Genomic DNA, 23373 nt, shown 5'->3' on the forward strand with positions numbered 1-23373 from the left:
CGGATGATATCCCTTCCAAACTGAAATTAAAAGAGGTGTCATGCCATCTGAATTTTGTACATTAACATTTACCCCTTTTTTCAGCGTGGCCAGAATGGCAGGATAATTATTAAATAATGTGCAATGATGAAGAAGTGTATTTTAAAAAATAAATAAACTTTAATAGAAAAAAATGAAACTTTAAAAGTAATAGAATAACTTCAAATATTTTTGTAAAACATCAAATAAGAAAAATTGATTTCATAATTTATATTTGAAAATCCTGAAAGCATTGCATAGTATTCATAATAATCTCCACTTTGAATTCGTTCAAGCAGCAGTTGTAAATGTGTTTCCTCATCTGATTCCATTTTTTAGTATTTTTGTAACGGAAAATTTAAACGGCCTTGAAATTAAATTAAATAATCTTATAGAATATATTGAGTCAAATGTAATGTTGGAATCAATGAATGGATTCACGCCAATGATGAAGTTAAATGTAGAACTAAAGGTAAAATGAGAAAGAAGAAGGGAAATATTTAAAATGTTTTAGTAACAACAACAAAGAACAAATTGAACAAAGAATTCATATCGAAATTAATTGACAAAACAGAACAATTTCACATTTATAATGACAAAAATACATCAAAATTTGTTTACTGAGCTCCGATTTCTTCTTTTTGAGTTGATTCTTCACTTTCAACTTTTCCTTCTATTTCTTTATTTTTAGTTTTCGCAGACTTCTTTGGCTTCTTTATAGACTTCCTTTTTGTCTTTACCTTAACTTGTTTCTTCTTTTGGTTTTTACTTTGGTCTTTACTTTCTTGCTTATGTTTAATTTTCTTAACCTTTACTTTCTTGACATCTTTACGCGGTTCCACAACAAATTCCTCCATAAATGGAAACAGTTTGAGAATTTTCTCCGTTTTACGGATTTTGTTCCAATCTTCTAAATTTGCATTTGATTCATTTTCAATTGTTATAGGCGATGGCTTTTGCGTCTTTACCTTTGGCTTGATGTTCTTACGTTGTTCTTTCTTGATTTTATATTCTTTAGCAAAACTTCTTGGACTGATTTTATTTGGAATATTTTCATCGGTATGGAAATTGCGTAAAATGTAATAGACGTTCTTCTTGTTAAGGTCAGGGGCAATGTAGTTCTTCATACTTGGGGTTTGAGCTATGCCTTCTGCCATAACCAAACATGAAATAACTTGTTTTGAGTAATAAAGTGAAATTCTTTCATCATTTTCAACAGCTGATAACAGTGAGTTCCAAATGACTCCGTTTCCAAAACTGAATCTCTTTGGATTTGATATCAACTTATTAGCAATCAGAGAATCCAACTTCAATATGTATCTATCAATAAGATGTCTTCTTACCAAAGGCGAATACTTTTTCATTGCCTTCTTATTGTCTTCTATTATTTGTTTGAAGTCAGCGAGAAGAGTATCAAAGTCAAATGTAGCGGTTGAGAGACGGTTAATTATGACACGCGACCGTTTGCTCCATTCGTGTAACGTATTCCTCACAAGTGGATTAATTAGTGCATCAAGTTTTGATGTGAATTTTGATGCGTTTTCGGCATCAAATTGTTTGATGTGCTGATAGTGTTTTATGAGGCTGCTGAGAACAACGATTGTCGCGACCTTTTCTTTGGTTTTGGAATTAGGGAATTCCGTTTCAAATGTGTTAAGATTCGATTCGAAGTTTGGATTGCTCGAAGACAAAAGATTCGTATGAAGAATGGTGGAAAAAATAGGGAAAACAGCACTTGGATATAATGTCTTTGGTGCAAAGAGTGGCGCCTTGTGAAGAATTGGTAACTTTGTGGTGAAAATGGTGTGGAGAAGTTCATCAGCATTGGGAGCTTGTGCTTCTGCCGCTTTAATTTCTTCTTTTGGCGCTTCAGTTGCTTTGGTTTCGACAATAGTTTCTTCTAATTTCTCTTCAGCATTTTGTTGTTCGGCGTTTTCAACTGCTTTTTCTTCTGTTTCTTTGTGCTCTTCGACTTTTTCTTGTTCTTCTTTGTTTTCTTCGACTTTTTCTTCGTTTACTTCTTCTTTCTTTTCTTGTTCTTCTTTGTTTTCTTCGTTTTCTTCTTCTTTCTTTTCTTGTTCTTCTTTGTTTTCTTGTGTTTTTTCTTCTTTCTTTTCTTGCTCTTCTTTGTGCTCTTCGACTTTTTCTTCATTTTCTTCTTTGATTTCAACTTTTTCTGTTGATTCGGCGGTTTCAACGACTTTTTCTTCTTTTTGCTCAGCTTCAGCTGTTTCAGCGTGCTCCTCTGTGGGCTCTTGGTGTCCTTTTTGTTCTTCTGTTGTTTTGCTTTCTTCGTTTTGTGATTGATCTTCCTTATTTTCATTATCTTCTTTTATTGAACCTTCACTCGTTTGTTCAGCTTCATCAGCAACTTCTATTGGTTTGCCCTTATGCATAACCGGCGTAACTTCAGTTACATCCCAGGATGATAATGGAACACGTTCTTCTTTGTGACCAATGAAAGAGACATCTTCCAAATCTGCCTTTTCCATTTCCATTATTTCACCTTCGGATTGTAGAAAGAAGGATGCATTGAAGATTGGAGGATTTGATCTGCCACTTTCCATTTCTTTACTTACAATAGAAGCATCTGTTAGTCCAAAAAATGGGGCAACATCAACGATGATTTTTCCATAAAGTTTTTTTTTGCCTTTTATATAACGCATCAATTTAAAACTAACATTTTTTGTTCTTATAGATCCATTTGACTTACTTACAAACATTGTGCATGGGCACTCAAATTGGGCATTGTAATTAAGTTTGTTTTCATTATCTGGGAAAATTGAATCAGTTTGACCTTTAGAATCTCCGCGTTGCCACATCACAACAAACTTACTGCGTATGTTGACACCAAGATCAATATTTGCGATTGTCCATTTTAAGGTAGCTTTAATTTTTTTCCAGGTGTTCATTTGCAACTGTATTTCGCTTTATCACCCATTGAAAAAGTGCGGAATTCTATAGAATTTTATTCGTTTTGGTCCGAAAACCAGATTTCAGAGTATACAAAAAGTGGAATCGACATGTGATGTTAAAATTTACACACATTTTCAAAATTTAAATTTTAATTATCTCAAAATTGGTAAGATATATCCTCATAAAAATTGAATCAATAGTTTAATGATGAATAGTAAGTATATTTTTATATATTACAAAAATATTTATATTGTTTATCTTTCGAAATCTTGATATGAATTTCTTTTAGTTTTTGATTGGTAATACGTTTATTCCAGCGGTTTTCGCAAAAAATCTTCATCAAACGCTCTATGGGGTTCTAAAAAGATTTTACACATACACAAATATATATGATACATAGTGACATAATAGCAACATGATTCATAACAAAATATGTTGTATTCAAAAAAGATTAAAATATATTTTGTTTTCAACATGTGGCACATTTTAAAATTTCATAAATTGAACCAATATCCTTTTGTTTAGATAATTCCAAATTTCCCCAAATAACTTATCTAAATATATTGTATTTGAATGATAATACTAATAAGAGATATCTCAAAAAATTATGAAATTTAAATCGAAATCATGTTTTGATATTTAATTTTACAATTAAGTCATAATACATATGAATTCAAACTTACAGCGACACTAAAAATTACAGTTCAAACATGTATTTCATACATATCATGAATTTGTGAAAAGTATTTTTACTTCACTTCAAACAACTTTTTGAATTATAGGAACAACTTAGGCCGATCAATATGAACATAAATTGATTGATAAAAATACGATACCCATTCAATTTGTGGCAAATAAAACGATGAAAACGGTTTTTATTTTCCCCGATGAGCTACCACACATCCGAAGAAGATGTTCAACGCCTTTTCAAAGTTGCTTCTGCAACCAAGGAATACTCGTATTCCCCTTACTCAAAGTTCCGTGTTGGAGCCGCCGTTCTTTGCAGAGATGGAACAATTGTTGGTGGAACAAACATTGAGAACTGTTCTTATCCTAATGGTCTCTGCGCTGAGAGAGCAGCTATTTCCTCATGCATTTCACAAGGTCATAAAGACATCGTTGCTATTCTTGTTACTTCTGACATTAAAGATGATTTTATAACACCATGTGGCTTCTGCCGCCAATTTATTGTTGAATTTGGAAACCTTGAGGTCATTTTGACCAAAGCAACCGGTGAGGCAAAAAGAATGCATATAACAGACATTCTTCCAATGGCATTTTCTCCAGCAGACCTTACTAAATAGTTCGCCCCTTAGCTTTTTTTTATTTTTTGTGTACAAAAATTGTATCAAGCAGTCAAAGAAGTATGTTAACATGATGATGAATCATTTTTTGGATCAATTTAACGTTGTTTTAAATATTCTCTATTAGATAATTGTCGGATATTTTTTCCGATAGGGGAATGATGATTGGTTTTGGAAATTAGAAATATTTAAAAGTTTTCAATGTATCTATTTGTAAATGTTGAAATAACATCATCACTTGGGAAACCTAATAACATTTATAATTGTTAATGTTTATAGATTTCGTCATCTTTCGATCTATTATCACAATCAGAGATAAAATGTAAATCATTAACTAACGTTGAATATCCGTTAATGTTATCAGTAGGTAGTCTAAATAAAAATTGTTGTTAATATTAACAGGAGATAATGATCAGTTTTGTGTTAATGCAACGAACGTTTATTAGTTGCCGTTTAAATTTATTGCACTTTTTACTTTAGGAATTAAATCTATCCAAATCATTAACATATCATCACAATGGAAATAGATGAAACTCAGCTTGCTGCTGAATATGCTGAGAAATGGGATATTCAAACTGTATTCGAAGATGCTTTGACAAATCTACTTATTTCACATCCAGATGATCCAATGAGTTTTTTACATAATCAAATTGCTGAGCACTCTGCTCCACCTACAATTAGCAAGGTTGTTGGAAGGGAAGTACTCAACGGTATTGGAAATCCTACACTTGAAGTTGAGATATGGGGTCAAGTATTTGGTAAAACAAAATTGCTAGGCTCAGCTCAAGCTCCTTCCTGCGATTTTTGCGATCCTTCTGATGCATTTGTTGTTAATGACATAAATTCAAACAGATACAATGGTCTTGGAGCTCAAACAGCAATAGCAATAATCTCAAAAAATCTTCAACCTAAACTCGAAAAGCGCCCTATTTATGACCAACAAATGATCGACTCAGTAATTGAATCATCAGATGGAACTCCAAATTTTCACAAAATTGGTGTTAACACAAGTATTGCAATATCATCTGCGATTGCCATTTCATCATCTCAGCTTCTAAAAGTTCCACTCTTTAATCATCTGACAAATACGCTTACACATAAATATCCAATATTTGTTCCCACACCAATTTTCACTTTTTTCGAAATTTCTGATTCGCCAATTTCCAAAGTATTCCTTATACCTAATCCAAATAAAACCATTGAAGAGCAAATTCGAATAATTTGTGAAATAAATTTGCATTATTCCAAAACTTCACACTCAGTAAACACTAACAATGGAACATATTTAATCGAATCACCAACAGCAGAAGATACAATTTCATTTGTTGAGTCTGTTGTCTCTGCAAGTGGACATAGTTTGGGCGATGATTTGACAATTGGATTCAGAGGTTCAAACACTTCAAACACAAAATTTTGGATTGACTTATTAGGGAAACAAACCCAAATCATTTCTTATATAGAAGATCCGATTCCCTTTGATGATATCGATGGATGGAAGCAAATTTTTGATGTTGTCGATAACGAAACCGTTTCCCTTGTAATGAAAAGTGGCATTTTTTCAAGGGTAGAACGGATTGAATCGGATTTGATCGGAAATTCTATCGTAATAACGCCGATAGAAGCCGCAACGATAACAAAAGTGACAAAAGTAGCACAACAAATTGAAAAATGTAATAAAAAAATTGTATTGGCTACAAGCGAAGTTGAAACACCAGACACATGGATATGCGATTTAGCTGTTGCAGTTGGTGCTTCAATGATACAAATTGGTTCGATATTAAAAGGTGAAAATATTGAAAAAGTCAACAGATTACTTGAAATCGGAAAAGAAATCATTGAAATGGAACATAAGCAAAACATCACATAAGGTATAGAAGATCAAAATTCATTGCGTTTATGTAAATAAATTATAAATTTTCTATATTAATTATGAGCTTATCAACTCATCAATTTAATGAGAAATAATAATATAAATAGTGTAAAATTGGATTCCAAAGCAATTGATTTTATAAAAAATTCAAGGCAAAATTTTAGATTTGATGTTTATCCCAAATTTAGGATTTTTGATTAATTTTAATATGTTTCGTTTTTATTGATTATTGCGTTTGAAGATTTGACTTTAATGATTGGAAGAAAAGACAGAATTAGAATTTTTATTTTGGATATCATAAACATCTTGAAGATTTTGATGAAACAATCATATATTGCTGTTAAACATTAAAAATTCTTCTTAAATTAAATACGAACTTAATTTTGTTAGAAATTAATTATTTCATTTAAACAAAGTTTTCATTTGGATATTTTTAATTACCTTATGTATTCCCAATCATATATATATTTCAACAAAACCTAATTATATCTTTTTTCAAACTTGAAATATTGGGACACACATTAATTCCAATAGGATTTCTTTTAATGATTCAATAAATTCTTTCATAGAATATGATTTTACTGTTGTTAATTCTTATTTTTCATATCTAGATTCAATCATTCTCATATATGATTTGAAACTTCAAACACAAAAAGTGCTTAAATTCTAAATGCCACAGTACAATTTTTTCAAGCCAATTTTAATTTACACTATATTAATATCACTAACTGGAATCATTGAAGGTCTGATTGTAAACCTATTTCACTCAAGCAATATATTTTCAATCATATTTGGAATATTTTGGGTTATCTTCTCATTAACATATGGCATCTATTCATTTATCCGAGTACAGAATCGAACTGAAAAATTTGTTTTCTTACTTTCGACTACTTTTGGACTTTTATCAAGCTTTTCATTAATGTTTACGCCACAAGACTTCCAAGAAAGTTGTTCTTCCTTATACATTAAAGTTATAAGTCAAATTGTTGGTCTTGGAATTACATCAATGATTTGTCTTTTCTGGATATATCCAACCAGAAAATTCATAAAAAATTTCTTTGAAGCAGAAAGAATTAGTTTATCCGATGAAAGGATGTACTATATAATGACTACATTGGTTTAACGAATTTTTCATTTTATGTATTGGAAATTCTCTGGCGAAACATATTCCAAATCGTAAAATGCAGGACAAATTAAGTTTTACTGATTAAAAGAATTTGAGTGTAAAAAAACTAATTCATTATTCAGATGTGAGAATATCTATGTTTTGATTCAATGCTTCTTTATACTTTTCGATAAAATCATCTTTGGCTTCTTGCGTCGAAAACTTAAGCAATACATTAATAGAACTTAGTTGTAAAATAATATAAATTATAAAAAATAATATTAATCAAACAATTTTTTTTAATTATATAATCCTTGAATTGAAATATTTGCTCACAACATTAAATATCGACTACAGCGATATGTTTATTTAATGCGATAACGAAGTTACGAATTGAAAAAAAGGTATAAAGTGGTTGCAGAAAGGTTTCCCAAACACCTCAGTATTTGAATATAAATCCGATGAATTTTCATTCATTTGATTCTATCGTTGGGAAACCACTTAAAACAATTTTATTAATCATTAGCATGAAATACTTTTATTTACACAAGCTTTTCATTGAAGTTGACATTGAGCTTTGTTCTCCTGTTTGAGTTTTTGTAAAGTTGCGCGAGCAATTTCAGAAAAAATATCATCCACTTTATAGCCATCCTTTGCTGAACATTGGATATAACAATCAAATTTTTGGTCCATAACAAGTTGAAAAACTTCTTCATCTGAAACACAATTCGGGTTATCATATTGATATAAATCAAATTTTGTACCAACAACAAATACTGTAGCCTTTGGAGCATAGAGCTTGATGTAATTAATATATTTTTTAGTTAGATTTTGAAAAGATTCTTGATTATTAAGTGCAAAACAAAGTAAAACAATATCAGCATGGGAATAACTAAGGGGATAAAGGCGATCGTAGAGTTGACAGGTATCGCAAAAGTGGGCCTTAAAAGGTTTTTCGTATTTATAAAATTCCTGGCAATACGATTCAAAAAGGGTTGGAACATACCTCTCTGGAAATGGTTTCTGATTCATTGTCATTAGCAGACTTGTTTTCCCAACTTTGTCTCCAACAACTGGAATCTTCAGTTCGATCGCGCACAAATTTTTAAATAAAGCATTCAAAAAGTTCTATAATTTCGATTAATTTCAATTCAAATGCAAAAAATTGTTTCCTCTTTGTTGGCTGATACAATTTGTTAACTCAATCAAGTTTCCGATCCCATCAAAAGAGATAAAACTTATCAGCATTAATAAGGGAATATTGCACAATTCATATTTATCATTATTCAGATTTTGCATTGCCACAATATTCTTCACACTTAAAATACTAACTCACAGGTGAAAAAAAATATCATTTAAAGCCTATTTGTAAAAGGGTTTACAGTGTAATTCACTCTTCAGTTTGTTCATTTCCATGATTTTCTTCAGTCTTCTCAACTTCTTCTTCCTTCTTCTCGTCCTCTCCCTGCTCGAAGTTGAATGCAGAGTCTTCATTATTTTCAGTGCCTTCTGAAGTGAAGCTAAATGCAGAAATGATCGGAGCTGCAGGTGCTACGTTTTTGATTTGTGGGTAGAGCTTGTTTGCCTCGTTTCTTAGGGAAGCCTGAGGAGCTCCTGTTAAGGTAAGAATCTCATTCTTACATTTTGCGATTGATTGAATTCCATAAACCTCAGCAGCTACTTCTAACCCAAGGATTGCTCTAACAGCAACCTTCCAATCTTTATTTGTAAGGCCTTCAATTAACTCGTCAATGCTATCAACAGAAATGTTTTGCTTAAATGCTGTAAGTTCTGATGCATTAGCCATTGCTCTTCCGCCAGTGATCTTCATAAGCTTCTTAGCTGGCGAAAGATGCTGTGGAACCTTCTTTGGACGAAGAGAATTAAAATCTCTCTTCGGTTTGGACGGTTGTGGACGGTTATGTTGTTCGGAAAGTGTCAAACTGGCGGTTTGACTTCTGTGTTGATAGGGGTCTTCAAATGGTTGTGGATGCTCTGGCTGTGGTGAGTAACCATATGTTTGCTGTGGTGAGTAGTTGTATTGGGATTGCGGTTGGTAAGGATTCTGTTGATAAGTATTGAAACCACCGCCGACTGAAAATGTGGTCTTAAACCATTTACCAAGTGAATGCGTAATGTCTTCAATAATGTTAGATCGAGAACGTTGGGTTGTTGGTGGTACATTTGATGCTGTTCCATACTTAGATTGGTATTGTGTATAAACTGGTTGACTATAATTCGCTGGCGTTTGTTGTGGATATGGAGTTGTAATTGAAGCTTGATGACTTGGTGTTTGATAAGGATTTTGATATGATGGAGTTGCAGCAGTAGTTTGTTGAGGATAAGGTGTGGTGATAGATTGCGGTTGTGTGGGAGCAGGTTCTGGTTCTGGGAATGCGGCCGATGCAAATTTAGACGGTCTTCCTAATGATACATTGACAGATGCTAAAAGAGTTTGTGCTACATCTCTCATCTCTTCATATGGCTCCATGCCTCTAGATGGATGTGGGTCGCCAATCCAACTCAAACAATTTTTAATGGAAGATGAAACAAGCCGAACTTCTGACTTAAACTCTGGTGGTCCATATTGAACAAGTGCTTGTAGGAAAATAAGTGCTTTTATACGAACAATAACAAATGTATTTGTTAACTTGAGAGATAATCCACGAACAATCTTTTGTGTATTTGCCTTATCCTTAGCACAAAGATCAAGAGCCTCTGCAACAACACTTTCTGGAATTTGGTTATCATCGTTTGTTGTTGCCCTTTCGATGATTCTTGATATTGCAAACATTGCAAGAACAATGAAGCGGTTATGGCGGTTATTGTCAAATGCAGATGGTGACACTTTTGATAAGAATTCTCTTTTATGAAGCTTTTTCGTCCTTATCTTTAAAAAAATGAATTCGTACTACTAAATGACATCTCGATATGTTTGAAGTTTCGAAACTTGAAATAAGAATATAGAAAAAAATATGAACAAAAACACCAGATGGTGTTCTGACTCAAAAATTGTTCCTGAATTTGTTTGATCAAACGATAAATTTCAATGATTTATGGATGGATCCAGCTAGCTTTTGAGTGTTGCCTTGAAAAAAATCGTATTGAAAATGTCAAGTTTTACACACAGCAAAAAACACAAGAAAACACGACTTTGTTTCATATCACATACTAAAAAGAAGTATATCCATACATCTTATAATAATTCTTTGACGTGTACATTTTGAAAGAAATATTTATCGAGAAGTAGTTAATCTTTTAAAAATTTATCACTTTTGTTGATATTAGTTTATGTTTGTGATGAAAATAAATATCATTTTACTTAGAGAACAAAAACTCATCTAAAACATTGATAAATGGGATTGCTTCAACAGGGTGCCCTTTTACATTACCACTTTTTCAATAAGCGTTCGAACAGACACCATGTTATAATGACTTCTGAGAAAAAATAACCCCGTTTTATTTAAAACCACAGAGTGTAAAATCACAACAACCAAAAATCTTATATAATTCAAGAAACAAAATATACATAATGTTGAGGCAAATTTAAATAGCATTATGATAAATAAATTCAATATAAACGTTGGTGATTAGTGAGCGAGCTTAGAAACATGAATACAATTACATATCAAACAAATGAGTGTGGCTTAGTGTAAATAACAATCATTTTTTTAAAACCGTTTTTCACCTTTATATTTGAAAGTCCCTGAGAAACAGCGCATTCAAAATTCAATGTGCCGATTAGAATCCTTGTTAATTGTATAGAAACAAACTTTTTGAGCGTTTGTAATTCAAAGGTGTTCGATGTTTGCTTGATGACAAAAGATGTCATCTTGTTTCTTTAATTTTCTAACAGAATTAATATACAATTTAATTCTGTATCCTATGTCACTTTTCATAAAAAAAACATTGCGTTTCAGCTTTGTGAACATCTTCCGATTGCAAAAACAATAAAACACGTATCAGCAAAAGTTGAGCCAACGAAACGACGAAAAGGCGAAGCGGTTGAAGCTCTCTGTATCGTTTTTGACTGATTTATCAATAAGTTTCTCAAGTTTTCACACGGATGTGTGTTTTCTTCTTGGCTTTCCCTATGCATTTCTTTTGCTTATTACGAAACTCTCAACAAAATTCAGGTTCAAAGATTTTTAGTAATCAATTATCTATTTCTCAAACTTTTAAACACTCCATTTCCCTTACTTCAGAATCCAAAGGGGATAAATACTTTATATTCTCGCCTCGTGACAAAGCGAATGTATCCATTAAAGGAACAAATTTTATTATGCTAAAAGATAATGAATCCGATCCATTTAATATCAGTGCAGGAAAATATCATTGGCATTTCCCTTTATTAGAATCACCAATTTCATATGTTAAACATTATCTCAAATTCTTTTCTTTAGTACTTAATCATTTTTCATTGAAAGCACATTTAGCAATGCCAATGAATAATAGTTTCATAAAGAAAATGTTCAAATTCAATGAAAATGTTCAAGCTCTAATGCGTTACTTTTTTATTTTGGGATTTTTATCGTTTTATGAAATTAAATTTTTATTTAACAAATTGAAAACAAACGAAAATAGAAAACATAAAAATGTTTTAATTTTTGTTATATTTTTCATAAATTCTTTTCAATTATTTTATGATCATAATTTAACATTAACAGTAACAAATTCAAGTGATTTTGAAGAAATTGAACAATATAAAGACAACACGAAATTCATATATATTAGTGAAGGAATTTATCTAATTCCAATTTATGCATTTTCAGGATGGTCATCAGTTATTTCCGTTAATTTTGGTAATTCTATATCAGGTATTGGTGATTCAGCATTTTCATCATGTTCATCAATCAAAAAACATTACAATTCCAAATTCAGTCACAACAATTGGCGGTTATGCGTTTTCATTCTGTTCCAAATTAGAAACGATTATTTTTGGAGAAAATGTTACAACGATTGGTAGTGGAGCATTTTCATCATGTTCATCAATCAAAAACATTACAATTCCAAATTCAGTCACAACAATTGGCGGTTATGCGTTTTCATTCTGTTCTAATTTAATGATATTAACACTTGGGTATGGAATAACAGAAATTGGAGATTCAGCATTTGGTAATTGTAATGCACTTGAATGTATTTATTATTATGGAACTAACGAACCGAATATTGGAGAAAATGCATTTTCTAATGTTACAACAACAGTTATAACATATGCAACATATATCGCTAAGACATTTGGAGAATTAAATGTTATCAAATCATATTCAGAAGGAAACTGCAAAGCAATTCCAACACTATCATTTTCATCATCACATACATTCAGTTGTAGCAACACATATTCTCAGTCAAACACATTCAGTCGAAGTAACACATATTCTCAGTCAAAGACATTTACTGAATCGTTTCAAAGTGATTTAACATTTTCATATTCATATACATTAACGTATACATTGACAATTACATATTCATTTACATATTATGAGACGCAAACGAGATCACTTTCATTATCCATATTCAATTCCACATTTTCTTATATCGAAACAGAATTTATTTATTATGATTACACAGTTATTATGTATTCGACACATTTTAATTATTATTCAAATTTCATTACAATGTTTCGCACGAACATTTTACATACGAACGGACTTACAACGAATGCATTGATTGGAATTGTTTGCGGATCAGTTGCATTTGTGTTAATAATTGTTGGAATTGTTATGTTCTTAATCAAAAGTAAAAACAAAAAAGGGAAATCGACTTCAAAGTTACAATTTAAGGATTCAACTACATCAAGTTTAAATCAAAAGGAAGATGTCAATATATTAGATGAAGATATTGTTAAAGAAGATGAAGACAATTGGCTGTGATTTAATGTAAAATAAAAATATATTTTTAATTGATATATTTTTAATTTATTTAAAAACTATGAAATGATTCGCAATGAGAAATATTAATCGATTAACAATTTGTTATTCTCAACTAATGGTAATCTGTTTCTTATGTTACTTTTGGAAACTCTGTAAATCATATCAAATTCTGTATTTTTATCACTACCGAATATGGTGAAAATAATACGACAATTAGTAATTTAGCATTTTCATTCAACCATCACACTTCCAAGTTTGATGCAAAACATTGGAGAAGCAGCATTTTCTATTTGCTATCATTTAACGACATTAAAAATTTTGACACAACAAATAAGAATTTGAAAATATTCATTTTCTAATTGAACAGCCTTCGATCATTTATTATTATGGCAAATCAGAACCATATATTAGTGAAAATACATTTTCATCAATTATTACATATTCAACACACAAAGAAAAAAAAACATTTGGACCATTTCCGGTGAATAACGAATATAATGGTGGTGTTTGTTCACCAATTTCAACTCATCCATTTACAAAATCGAATACATTGTCGAATTCAGATATGTTCACAAGATCCAAATCATTTATACAAACACATACATTCACTAAATCAAATACATATACAAAAGCACTTCAAAGGGATTTAACTTTAACTTTTTCTTACATATTAACACTTTCTTTATCGATAACAAATCATAAACTGTTTGTTAAACACAAACAAAATCATTTTCATTATATATCAATAATTCAACGATTTCATATCTTGAAAACAATTTTATATATTATGATTACACTATTATTATATACTTCATATTTTAACATTGTTTAAATTGTTATACATATATAAGTTATATCTCAAACGAGACATAAAGCGGAAATGCAACATCAGTTTTAATTGTAATTATATCCAAATCAAATCAAATACATATGTGAATAATTAATGAAATTTAATAACTTTAAAAAATGATTACCAAAAACAAATATATATCATTTTGATCAGCAAATTCAGCTCTATCACATGCATTCATTCATTATATTATTTAAAAGTGCTTTAAAATCATTTATTACAGCTTTTCTGTGTGTCCTTAAATATTGAAACAAACGAATTTTAGGTTAAATTGAAAAACTTCAAGAAAACAACAAATTTTTTACTTGATAACCGTGTGGTTTTTAACTTTTGTATTAGCCGATGTGTATTTAGTAAAGGCCTTGAACTATATTAGATCTTGAAGCATGAAAATTCTTCAAATGATGCTCATTTCGGGCATAACAAAGCAATTTACGACCGTTACAATACCAGAAATCCCATTTCTTACAACTATAAAAAATATCAAATATGAAAAAGAACCTCAGCGAAGAAGGAATCATTCATGGGTGCAATGTAGAAGATCGAGTCTTTGAAATTCATAACCAGAATTTTGATATATTTAGCAACAATTCTATTTTCTTTAAAACCAGTTTGTTTTTATATTTCTTGACTGAAATAGACCATACATTAGTTATGCTTCAAATATTTAATAACAAAATAAAATTATCAGTATCATATTTTACAATTACCCAAAATAAATCCTTTTTAACCAGTATGCTTATTGAAGACAATATGTCAAAGCAAACCACTAAAATGTGTTACGAGAATATATCTTTGATCCGGAGTAAATTTCTTTGTTTTTCGTTGATGCAAAACGATAAAAAAGACCGACCATTTAAATTCAATGCTTACGTTCGTTTAACCGCTATTTTTTCAATGATGATTGTGGTGGTTTATATCAATTTTTTTCAGAAAAAACCACTTTTTCTACAGAAATTTTTATTGACCAACTACGAATTGAAAACAAACGAAAAGAAAAAACATAAAAATGTTTTAATTTTTGTTATATTTTTCATAAATTCTTTTCAATTATTTTATGATCATAATTTAACATTAACAATAACAAATTCAAGTGATTTTGAAGAAATTGAACAATATAAAGACAACACGAAATTCATATATATTAGTGAAGGAATTTATCTAATTCCAATTTATGCATTTTCAGGATGGTCATCAGTTATTTCCGTTAATTTTGGTAATTCTATATCAGGTATTGGTGATTCAGCATTTTCATCATGTTCATCAATCAAAAACATTACAATTCCAAATTCAGTCACAACAATTGGCGGTTATGCGTTTTCATTCTGTTCCAAATTAGAAACGATTATTTTTGGAGAAAATGTTACAACGATTGGTAGTGGAGCATTTTCATCATGTTCATCAATCAAAAAACATTACAATTCCAAATTCAGTCACAACAATTGGCGGTTATGCGTTTTCATTCTGTTCTAATTTAATGATATTAACACTTGGGTATGGAATAACAGAAATTGGAGATTCAGCATTTGGTAATTGTAATGCACTTGAATGTATTTATTATTATGGAACTAACGAACCGAATATTGGAGAAAATGCATTTTCTAATGTTACAACAACAGTTATAACATATGCAACATATATCGCTAAGACATTTGGAGAATTAAATGTTATCAAATCATATTCAGAAGGAAACTGCAAAGCAATTCCAACACTATCATTTTCATCATCACATACATTCAGTTGTAGCAACACATATTCTCAGTCAAACACATTCAGTCGAAGTAACACATATTCTCAGTCAAAGACATTCATTAGAAGTAAAACATATTCTCAGTCAAAGACATATTCTCAATCGCATGCATTCAGTATTGATACATTTTCAAAATCAAATACATTTACCGAATCATTTCGAAATGATTTAACGAAATCTTTTTCATACCTGTTAACAGTCACATTATCATTTACATATTCATTTACTTATTATGAAATACAAACAAAATCACTTTCACTTATTGCAATTAATTCATCGAATGTTTATATTGAAACAGAATTTATATATTATGATTACACAGTTATTATTTATTCAACATATTATATTTATTATTCGAACTTCTTTACATTTATTTATAACAATGAATTTCAAACAAATGATAATAAAACAACAATTATCATAATAATCGTTTGCGTTATTGTTGCTGTTATTATTATAATTTCATTACTTATTATATTATTGATACGAATTAAAAATAAAAAAGAAGAAATTGATGAAAATGAAATTTCAGAACAACAAAATGATAACCAAACTACAAACACATTCACAACGGGAATATCTATATCAAATATTGAAGAAGATCCATTTGCAGATGACTTCAAAGAAGATAAATTCATTGAGCAAATGTAATTAAGATAAATAATTAATAAAATGTAGTGTGTTCTAAATGTGAATCATTTTTAGTATTCAAAGTCACCACGTTATTTTCTAACATTAATTTTAGTTTTGTGCTCTTGTTTATGTAAAACTTTTGAAAAATATGAGCAATATTGCTGCTTAATATTAAGCTAATATACAACTTATTTAGCATTAACATGATGCAACAAGTTTTGAGTAAAGCGAAAAAGGTGCGTGCACATAAACTTTAATTGGTTGGTGTGACTGGATAAACTCCTTCCTTATGATTTATTATTTTCATGCAAATTTGTAAGACATATCTTAACCAGAAAATGGTTGAGAAAAAATTATTTTCATAAACCAACTTTTTTTTTTTTTTTTTTTTTTGATATATTTACTAAGCTACTTCATGATAATAACGTGAAAAAATCATATGAAAAAATGCTAGAAAATAACCAAACAAAATTCATTAAAAATCAAAAGAGACAATATTTTATTAATTACATTATGCTTGTATCAGTTTTTTGGTCCCCAAAATCAACATATTAAGAAAATATGAAATGAGTTATCATGATAATCGCGAACAGAAGATAATGTTTTGTGTTCAAAAGAGAAAAGAAAAAACGTTTATCTATTTTATCAATTGGTGAAAAATTATTTCCTAAAACTCTTTTTTGGTGATTGAGACGGAGTCTGATGCTGAGGCAACTCAAATGCCTCATCTGTGCCTGTCTGGTATATATCTGTATTTCTGAAAGATGAATGATCGCGAACTGATTCGTCATGTTTTTTGTACTCAAGTTTGGTTCCTGGTGGAAGCTCAAGAGCAGTACAAATCGCACGATATATCTCTTGGCGTATTGCAGGATCATTTCCAGTCTTATTCCATAAGCTGATAATATCTTCTTGAAAACGTACCGAAACAACTGCACCGTTAACATCAGAAGAAAATTGCTCACCAATAAGAGCTAATATAAGGCGCTCCCAATAATAACTTGCAAGTCCTTTTTTGAGACGAATCATCCACTTTCCACCATTTACATTATCATTATCTTCCCAAATAGCACGAATGCCTTTGCGGAATAAGTGGTAATCTGTTGGTGGAGAAACATCATTAGGTTTCTTTAAATGAGAATAAAGACTCCAAAATCCTTCTATTGTACCAAAAGTACCAAGGAGGTGGATATTGTCTTCATATTGGTCACTTGAATTTCCTTGTTGCTTGAAAAAAATATGTAATGACCACTCTGAGCCAAGTGGGGTCTTTTGTCTGTTCTCGGACATGATTAAAGCGGCTTTTATCCACCCGTCAACTTTTTGAACGAATTCAATAGAAAAGAATAAAAAATCAAATTTTTTTTCTAGAATCCAAATTATTATGAAGTAAAATGTTCTTGTGGCGTTCATATAATGATGATAATGATTTTGTAAGTCAAAAATGAAATTTGATTTTTTTGATGTAGACGCAATTTGCATCATTTTCCTTTATTAACAGTAAAAATTCACCTTTTATGTAAACAAAACAATCAGTGAAGCTGGGAGTGTGTGAAAGTTGAAATTAAAAAAAATTTTAAACTAATTGTTTGTTAATGATTAATCATTGATAATTTTTATAATTAATAAAATTGAAAATTAAGATAAAGAAGCGATTTCTTGTCTATTGCGGTTGATCTTTTTTATCATCGAAAATACTTTAGATAGCAAAAGAAGACAAATTTTTATAATTTTCCAAAATTTTTGAAAACGGTTTTTTGAAAGATTTTCAATAGCCGCCAAATGGAATCGAAGCAAAAGGAAGAGAAGGACAAAGAATTAACACAGCTTAAAATTACAGACCTTTCTTGCTTTGAGTCTCCATCAAATAACCTTTTTGATTTTACTTTCCAAAATAAAATTATTTTTTCAGAAACCACTCAATCGGACAAATCCGAAAATCTCAAGGAAGAATCAACGGCTCAAAGTACCACACAAAGTGGCTTTAATTCACCAAATATTTTAAATGAAAAAAACAAAAATAATTGCAAATTTGAACTAATTAATTCTTGTTTAGCTGATGTTTCTCCTATAAATCCTCCAAGCAAATTAGCTGATATTCCAAAATTTTCATTTAGCACTCCTTCTTTTGTTACATATGGCGAAAAACACTTCGAATCCGTTTTATCATCACCAGTATCCATTTCTTTTCAGCAACCAAATTTTAGTAATGATAAATTTGATCTCAATCCAGAAATTTATAAATTTTCATTAAGTTCCCCAGTTTCAATGTGTTTAGTTAACTCTCCTCTTCAATCCCAAGATAACATCTCAGAGCTACAAGAACCCCAAAAAACAGAAAAACTTGATTTTGATTCAAACGATATAATTTTCGATGCTCAAAATCTTAAGAAGAATAAATTCACAATCCAAAACTTTGAAAACATTTACAGTGAACCCAAAACAGAATTAAAAGCTTCTCTTGTTTATTCAGAAATTTTCAACATTCCAGAACATAAATTGATTAAAGACGAAATCGAAAAAATCAAAAAAGATATTTTATCAATTGAGAGAACTTCTGTATATGAAATAAATTCTCAAGAAAAACAATTTAAAGAAAAGAAAAATTCACTTTCACTTTCCGAATCCCAAAATAACTTTGAATTGAACGTAAAAAATAAACCATTGAAAATTGATGAATTGGAATGGTTTGAGAAAAGTGACTTAGAACAAATCAAAGATGTGTCATTTAATTACTCTGATATAGTAAATACGAGTATTTATAATGATCAAACATTAGAATTTTCACATCAGGATGATATTATAATTGAAAATGAAGTGAAAAACTTAAAGAAGAAAAATAATTTTAAATATTCTGATGTCACAAGTCTTAATGTTTCACGTGATTATCATTATCAAATAGAGGATACAAATAACTTTGATATTGATGAGGAAAATGTACAAAATAAAGAACTGACAATTGAAATTAATAATATAAAAGAAATTATTAAAGAAGAAAACGAAAATGAAAATAAAATTAAAGAAAGAAATCAAAAGTTTAATATATTTATGCAAGAAATTGTTAATAAAGAAAGTGATTTAAATGAAAATAAAGAAATTAAAGAAAGAAATCAAAAGTTTAATATATTTACAGAAGAAATTATTAATAATGAAAGTGATTCAAATGAAAATAAAGAAATTAAAGAAAGAAATCAAAAGTTTAATATATTTACAGAAGAAATTATTAATAATGAAAGTGATTCAAATGAAACAAATAATACAAAACAAAAAGAAAATTTAAAGTTATGTATAGACAATGCAACAAATTATGAAGAAGTAAAACAAACAAACTTTGGCATTTCAACAAAAGAAATTATTTCGGAAGAACCACAACAAAAAGCAAATGATGCGCACAAAGAATCAACACTAAGTATTGATAATGAAACAAATTATGAAATTAATAATATGAAACAACAAATTTTGAATGTCACTTCAAAGGAAATTATATCGGAAGAACCAAAACAAATCGAACTACAAATGAGTTCAATAGAATCAAATAATATAGAAAATGAAAAAGAATTAAATTTGAGTATTAACGAGACAGTAAATTATGAAGAAATTAAAGATATTAAACTTCAAATAAGTAAAATTGAATCAAATTATATCCAAAACAAAAATGCAATCAAAGAAGAAATTGATGAAATCAAAGAAAGAGAAATAACTTCAGAACAACAAAATAATAGCAAAAACACCAAAGATGAAATAGAGTTAAGAATTGATAATTCAATAAATTATGAAGAAATCAAAAACATTAAACTTGAAATTAGTAAAACTGAAACAAATTATAATGAAAATGAACACGAAATCAATTTAAGTATTAATAATTCGATAAATTATGAAGAATTTAATGATATTGTCAAACAAACATTTGATATTTCAACCAACGAAATTGCTGAAATTGAAACCAACAAATATTTAAATTCATTAATTATTGAAGAAACATTAAATGAAGAAATTAATAATAATTGTAACAATGATATTAATAACACAGAAGAATCAAACGCGAAAGAACGAAATATTTCATTAAATATTGAAATGACAACAAATTATGAACATATTAATAATGAACAAAGAAACTTTAAACACACAAACGAAGAAATCTTTATGAAATATCACAGAGGTATAGTTAACTTAGAACTTAGTTCACCGAATGAATATGAAAACATCACAGAACAAAAGTATAACTTTGATACATTTGAAATCAGTTCAATCAAAACAAAATCAAATCATCAAAACAAAGAAATTGATTTAAGCATTTGTCCACCAACAAATTATGAATCAAATAATAAACAATTTGAAGCACTTGAAATTAGTCCAATTGCTTCAAATGAAATTAAGTCTCATGATGAAATTTCACTAATAATTGATGAAAATGATAAAGTTAATTCATCAATTGATATCACATCCGAAATACCACAAAAACATTCACTAAAACTTAAACTTAGTCCAATTACATCAAATGAAACAAAAATTAATCAAAAATTGGAATTAGCAATTGATGAAACATCAAATTATCAAAAGTATAATGAAGATTTAACAAAAACTTATGAAAATGAAAAACAAAAATCACTTAAATTAAGTTCAATTATATCAAATGAAACGCAAAATAAAAACACAATTGATTTAGAAATAAAGGAAACCAATAATTACGATGCTATATCTAAAGAAATAACATCTGAATCACCAAAAATAAAGAAACTTGAGTTAAGTCCAATTCAATCAAATGAAATAAATAATTTAGAAAATGAAAAAAATGACTTCGAATATTCAGAAGTTACAAGTTTCAATGTAACACAAGAAAATAAATATCAAATCGAAAACATGAAACAAATTAATATTGAATCTGAAAATAAAGTAAAAGAACCAAAAGAATTAACTATTGAAATTAATAACATCAAAGAAATTCATGATAAAGATATAAATGAAGAAGAAATCAAAAACATCAAACTTGAAATTAGTAAAACTGAAACAAATTATATTGAAAATGAACACGAAACCAATTTAAGTATTAATAATACAACAAATTATGAAGAAATCAAAAACATTAAAGAAGTTAAACTTGAAATTAGTAAAACTGAAACAAATTATATAGAAAATGAACATAAATTAAAGTTAAGTATTGAAGATTTGCTAAATTATGAAATAACTCCAAAACAGCAACATGCAAAACTTGAAATCAGTCACATTAAATCAAATTATATTGAACAGAAACCAGAAATATCATTAATCATTGACAAGCCAAATGTTTATGAAGAAATTTGTAATATAAAAGAACCAAATTATGTTACAACAGAAAAAGAAATTATTTCAGAAACACCAAAACAAATTCAACTTGAAATAAGTAAAACTGAATCAAATTATATCGAAAATAAACAAAAATTAAACTTAAGCATTAATAACTTAATAAATTATGAAGAAGTTACACATAATTCACCAAGCAAAGAACTTGAAATAAGTCACATTGTATCAAATCATATCGAAAATGAACAAAAATTAAATTTAAGTATTGAAGATGTGTTAAATTACGAAATAACACCAAAACAACAAAATGTAAAACTTGAAATTAGTCACATTGAATCAAATTATATTGAGCAAAATCCAGAATTAATATTAAGTATAAACACACCAAATGTTTATGAAGAAAGTGATAATAATAATAAAAAACAAATTTTTGATATTTCATCCAAACAAATCATCACAGAAGAGCCAAAGAAACACTTTAATAAGTCAATTGAAGCAAAACATTTAAACATTAGTAATTCAGCAGATGACGAAAAGTATTCCGAAGTTACACAGCCAATTTTATATAATATTTCATCAAATGAAATTCATCAAATTGAACCACAAAATCAAATGAAGCAACTTCAGATGTGTTTAATTCAATCAAATGAATTCGAAAATAAACAAAAAACTGAACTAAGTATTGATAACATAACTAATTACGACATAATAACAAACGAAGTTATTACAGAAAAGCCAAAGCAAATTCAACTTCAAATAAGTAAAATCGAATCAAATTATATCGAAAACAAACAGAAATTCAACTTGTGCATTAATAATATGGTAAATTATGAAGAAGTTAAAAATATTAAAAACCAAACATTTGATATATCGACAAATGAAGTTATTACAGAAAAGCCAAAGCAAATTCAACTTCAAATAAGTAAAATCGAATCAAATTATATCGAAAATGAACATAAATTAAATTTAAGTATCAACGATATATTAAATTACGAAATAGCACCAAAACAACAAAATGCAAAACTTGAAATCAGTCACATTGAATCAAATTATATCGAACAAAATCCAGAATTAGAATTAAGTATTGGTAATATGAATAGTTACGAAGAAATGCAAAATACAGATGAAGAAGTTTATGATGTTTCATTTAGAGATGTTAAATTAGAAGAACAACGAAAATCACTTAAAGTTAGTGCAAATGAATCATTTGAAGTCGGATTTAGTGCAAATGAAATTCATTTGGCTCTTGAGGAAAGTTCGAATTATAATAAATTTGAAGAAAGTGAAAATAAATCGGAAAATAATAAATCACTTGAGTTAAGTCCAATTCAATCAAATGAAATAAATAATTTAGAAAATGAAAAAAATGACTTCGAATATTCAGAAGTTACAAGTTTCAATGTAACACAAGAAAATAAATATCAAATCGAAAACATGAAACAAATTAATATTGAATCTGAAAATAAAGTAAAAGAACCAAAAGAATTAACTATTGAAATTAATAACATCAAAGAAATTCATGATAAAGATATAAATGACGAAGAAATCAAAGAGATCAAAGAAAGAGCACAAAATGAAGATACAGAAAGTAAAGAGTTAAGTATTGGTAATTCGATAAATTATGAAGAAATCAAAAACATTAAACTTGAAATTAGTAAAACTGAAACAAATTATAATGAAAATGAACACGAAATCAATTTAAGTATTAATAATTCGATAAATTATGAAGAATTTAATGATATTGTCAAACAAACATTTGATATTTCAACCAACG

The 23373-nt window shown here is 28.8% G+C and overlaps 5 protein-coding genes across 5 annotated transcripts; 2 read left to right on the forward strand and 3 right to left on the reverse strand.

Annotated features, from left to right (window-relative positions):
• Positions 1–635: 635 nt before the first annotated feature.
• Positions 636–2930, reverse strand: GO595_004919 (uncharacterized protein; the record flags this gene model as incomplete). Its single annotated transcript, XM_067918104.1, has 1 exon — positions 636–2930. The coding sequence occupies one exon, from the start codon at positions 2928–2930 to the stop codon at positions 636–638; it is 2295 nt and encodes a 764-aa protein (XP_067774937.1).
• Positions 2931–3821: 891 nt separating this feature from the next.
• On the forward strand, positions 3822–4238 carry GO595_004920 (cytidine deaminase; the record flags this gene model as incomplete). The annotated part of the gene is made up of 1 exon (XM_067918105.1): positions 3822–4238. One exon carries the CDS (start codon positions 3822–3824, stop codon positions 4236–4238), a length of 417 nt encoding a protein of 138 aa, XP_067774938.1.
• A 517-nt stretch (positions 4239–4755) lies between these two features.
• On the forward strand, positions 4756–6105 carry GO595_004921 (enolase family protein; the record flags this gene model as incomplete). The annotated part of the gene is made up of 1 exon (XM_067918106.1): positions 4756–6105. One exon carries the CDS (start codon positions 4756–4758, stop codon positions 6103–6105), a length of 1350 nt encoding a protein of 449 aa, XP_067774939.1.
• Positions 6106–8603: 2498 nt separating this feature from the next.
• Positions 8604–10007, reverse strand: GO595_004922 (epsin N-terminal-likey (ENTH) domain containing protein; the record flags this gene model as incomplete). The annotated part of the gene is made up of 1 exon (XM_067918107.1): positions 8604–10007. The coding sequence occupies one exon, from the start codon at positions 10005–10007 to the stop codon at positions 8604–8606; it is 1404 nt and encodes a 467-aa protein (XP_067774940.1).
• A 6972-nt stretch (positions 10008–16979) lies between these two features.
• GO595_004923 (eukaryotic translation initiation factor 4E type 2) lies at positions 16980–17609 on the reverse strand (the record flags this gene model as incomplete). The annotated part of the gene is made up of 1 exon (XM_067918108.1): positions 16980–17609. One exon carries the CDS (start codon positions 17607–17609, stop codon positions 16980–16982), a length of 630 nt encoding a protein of 209 aa, XP_067774941.1.
• Positions 17610–23373: the final 5764 nt, after the last annotated feature.

This window comes from Histomonas meleagridis, assembly GCF_020186115.1.
Source record: "Histomonas meleagridis strain 2922-C6/04-10x chromosome Unknown contig_30, whole genome shotgun sequence".
Taxonomy (NCBI): Eukaryota; Parabasalia; order Tritrichomonadida; family Dientamoebidae; genus Histomonas; species Histomonas meleagridis.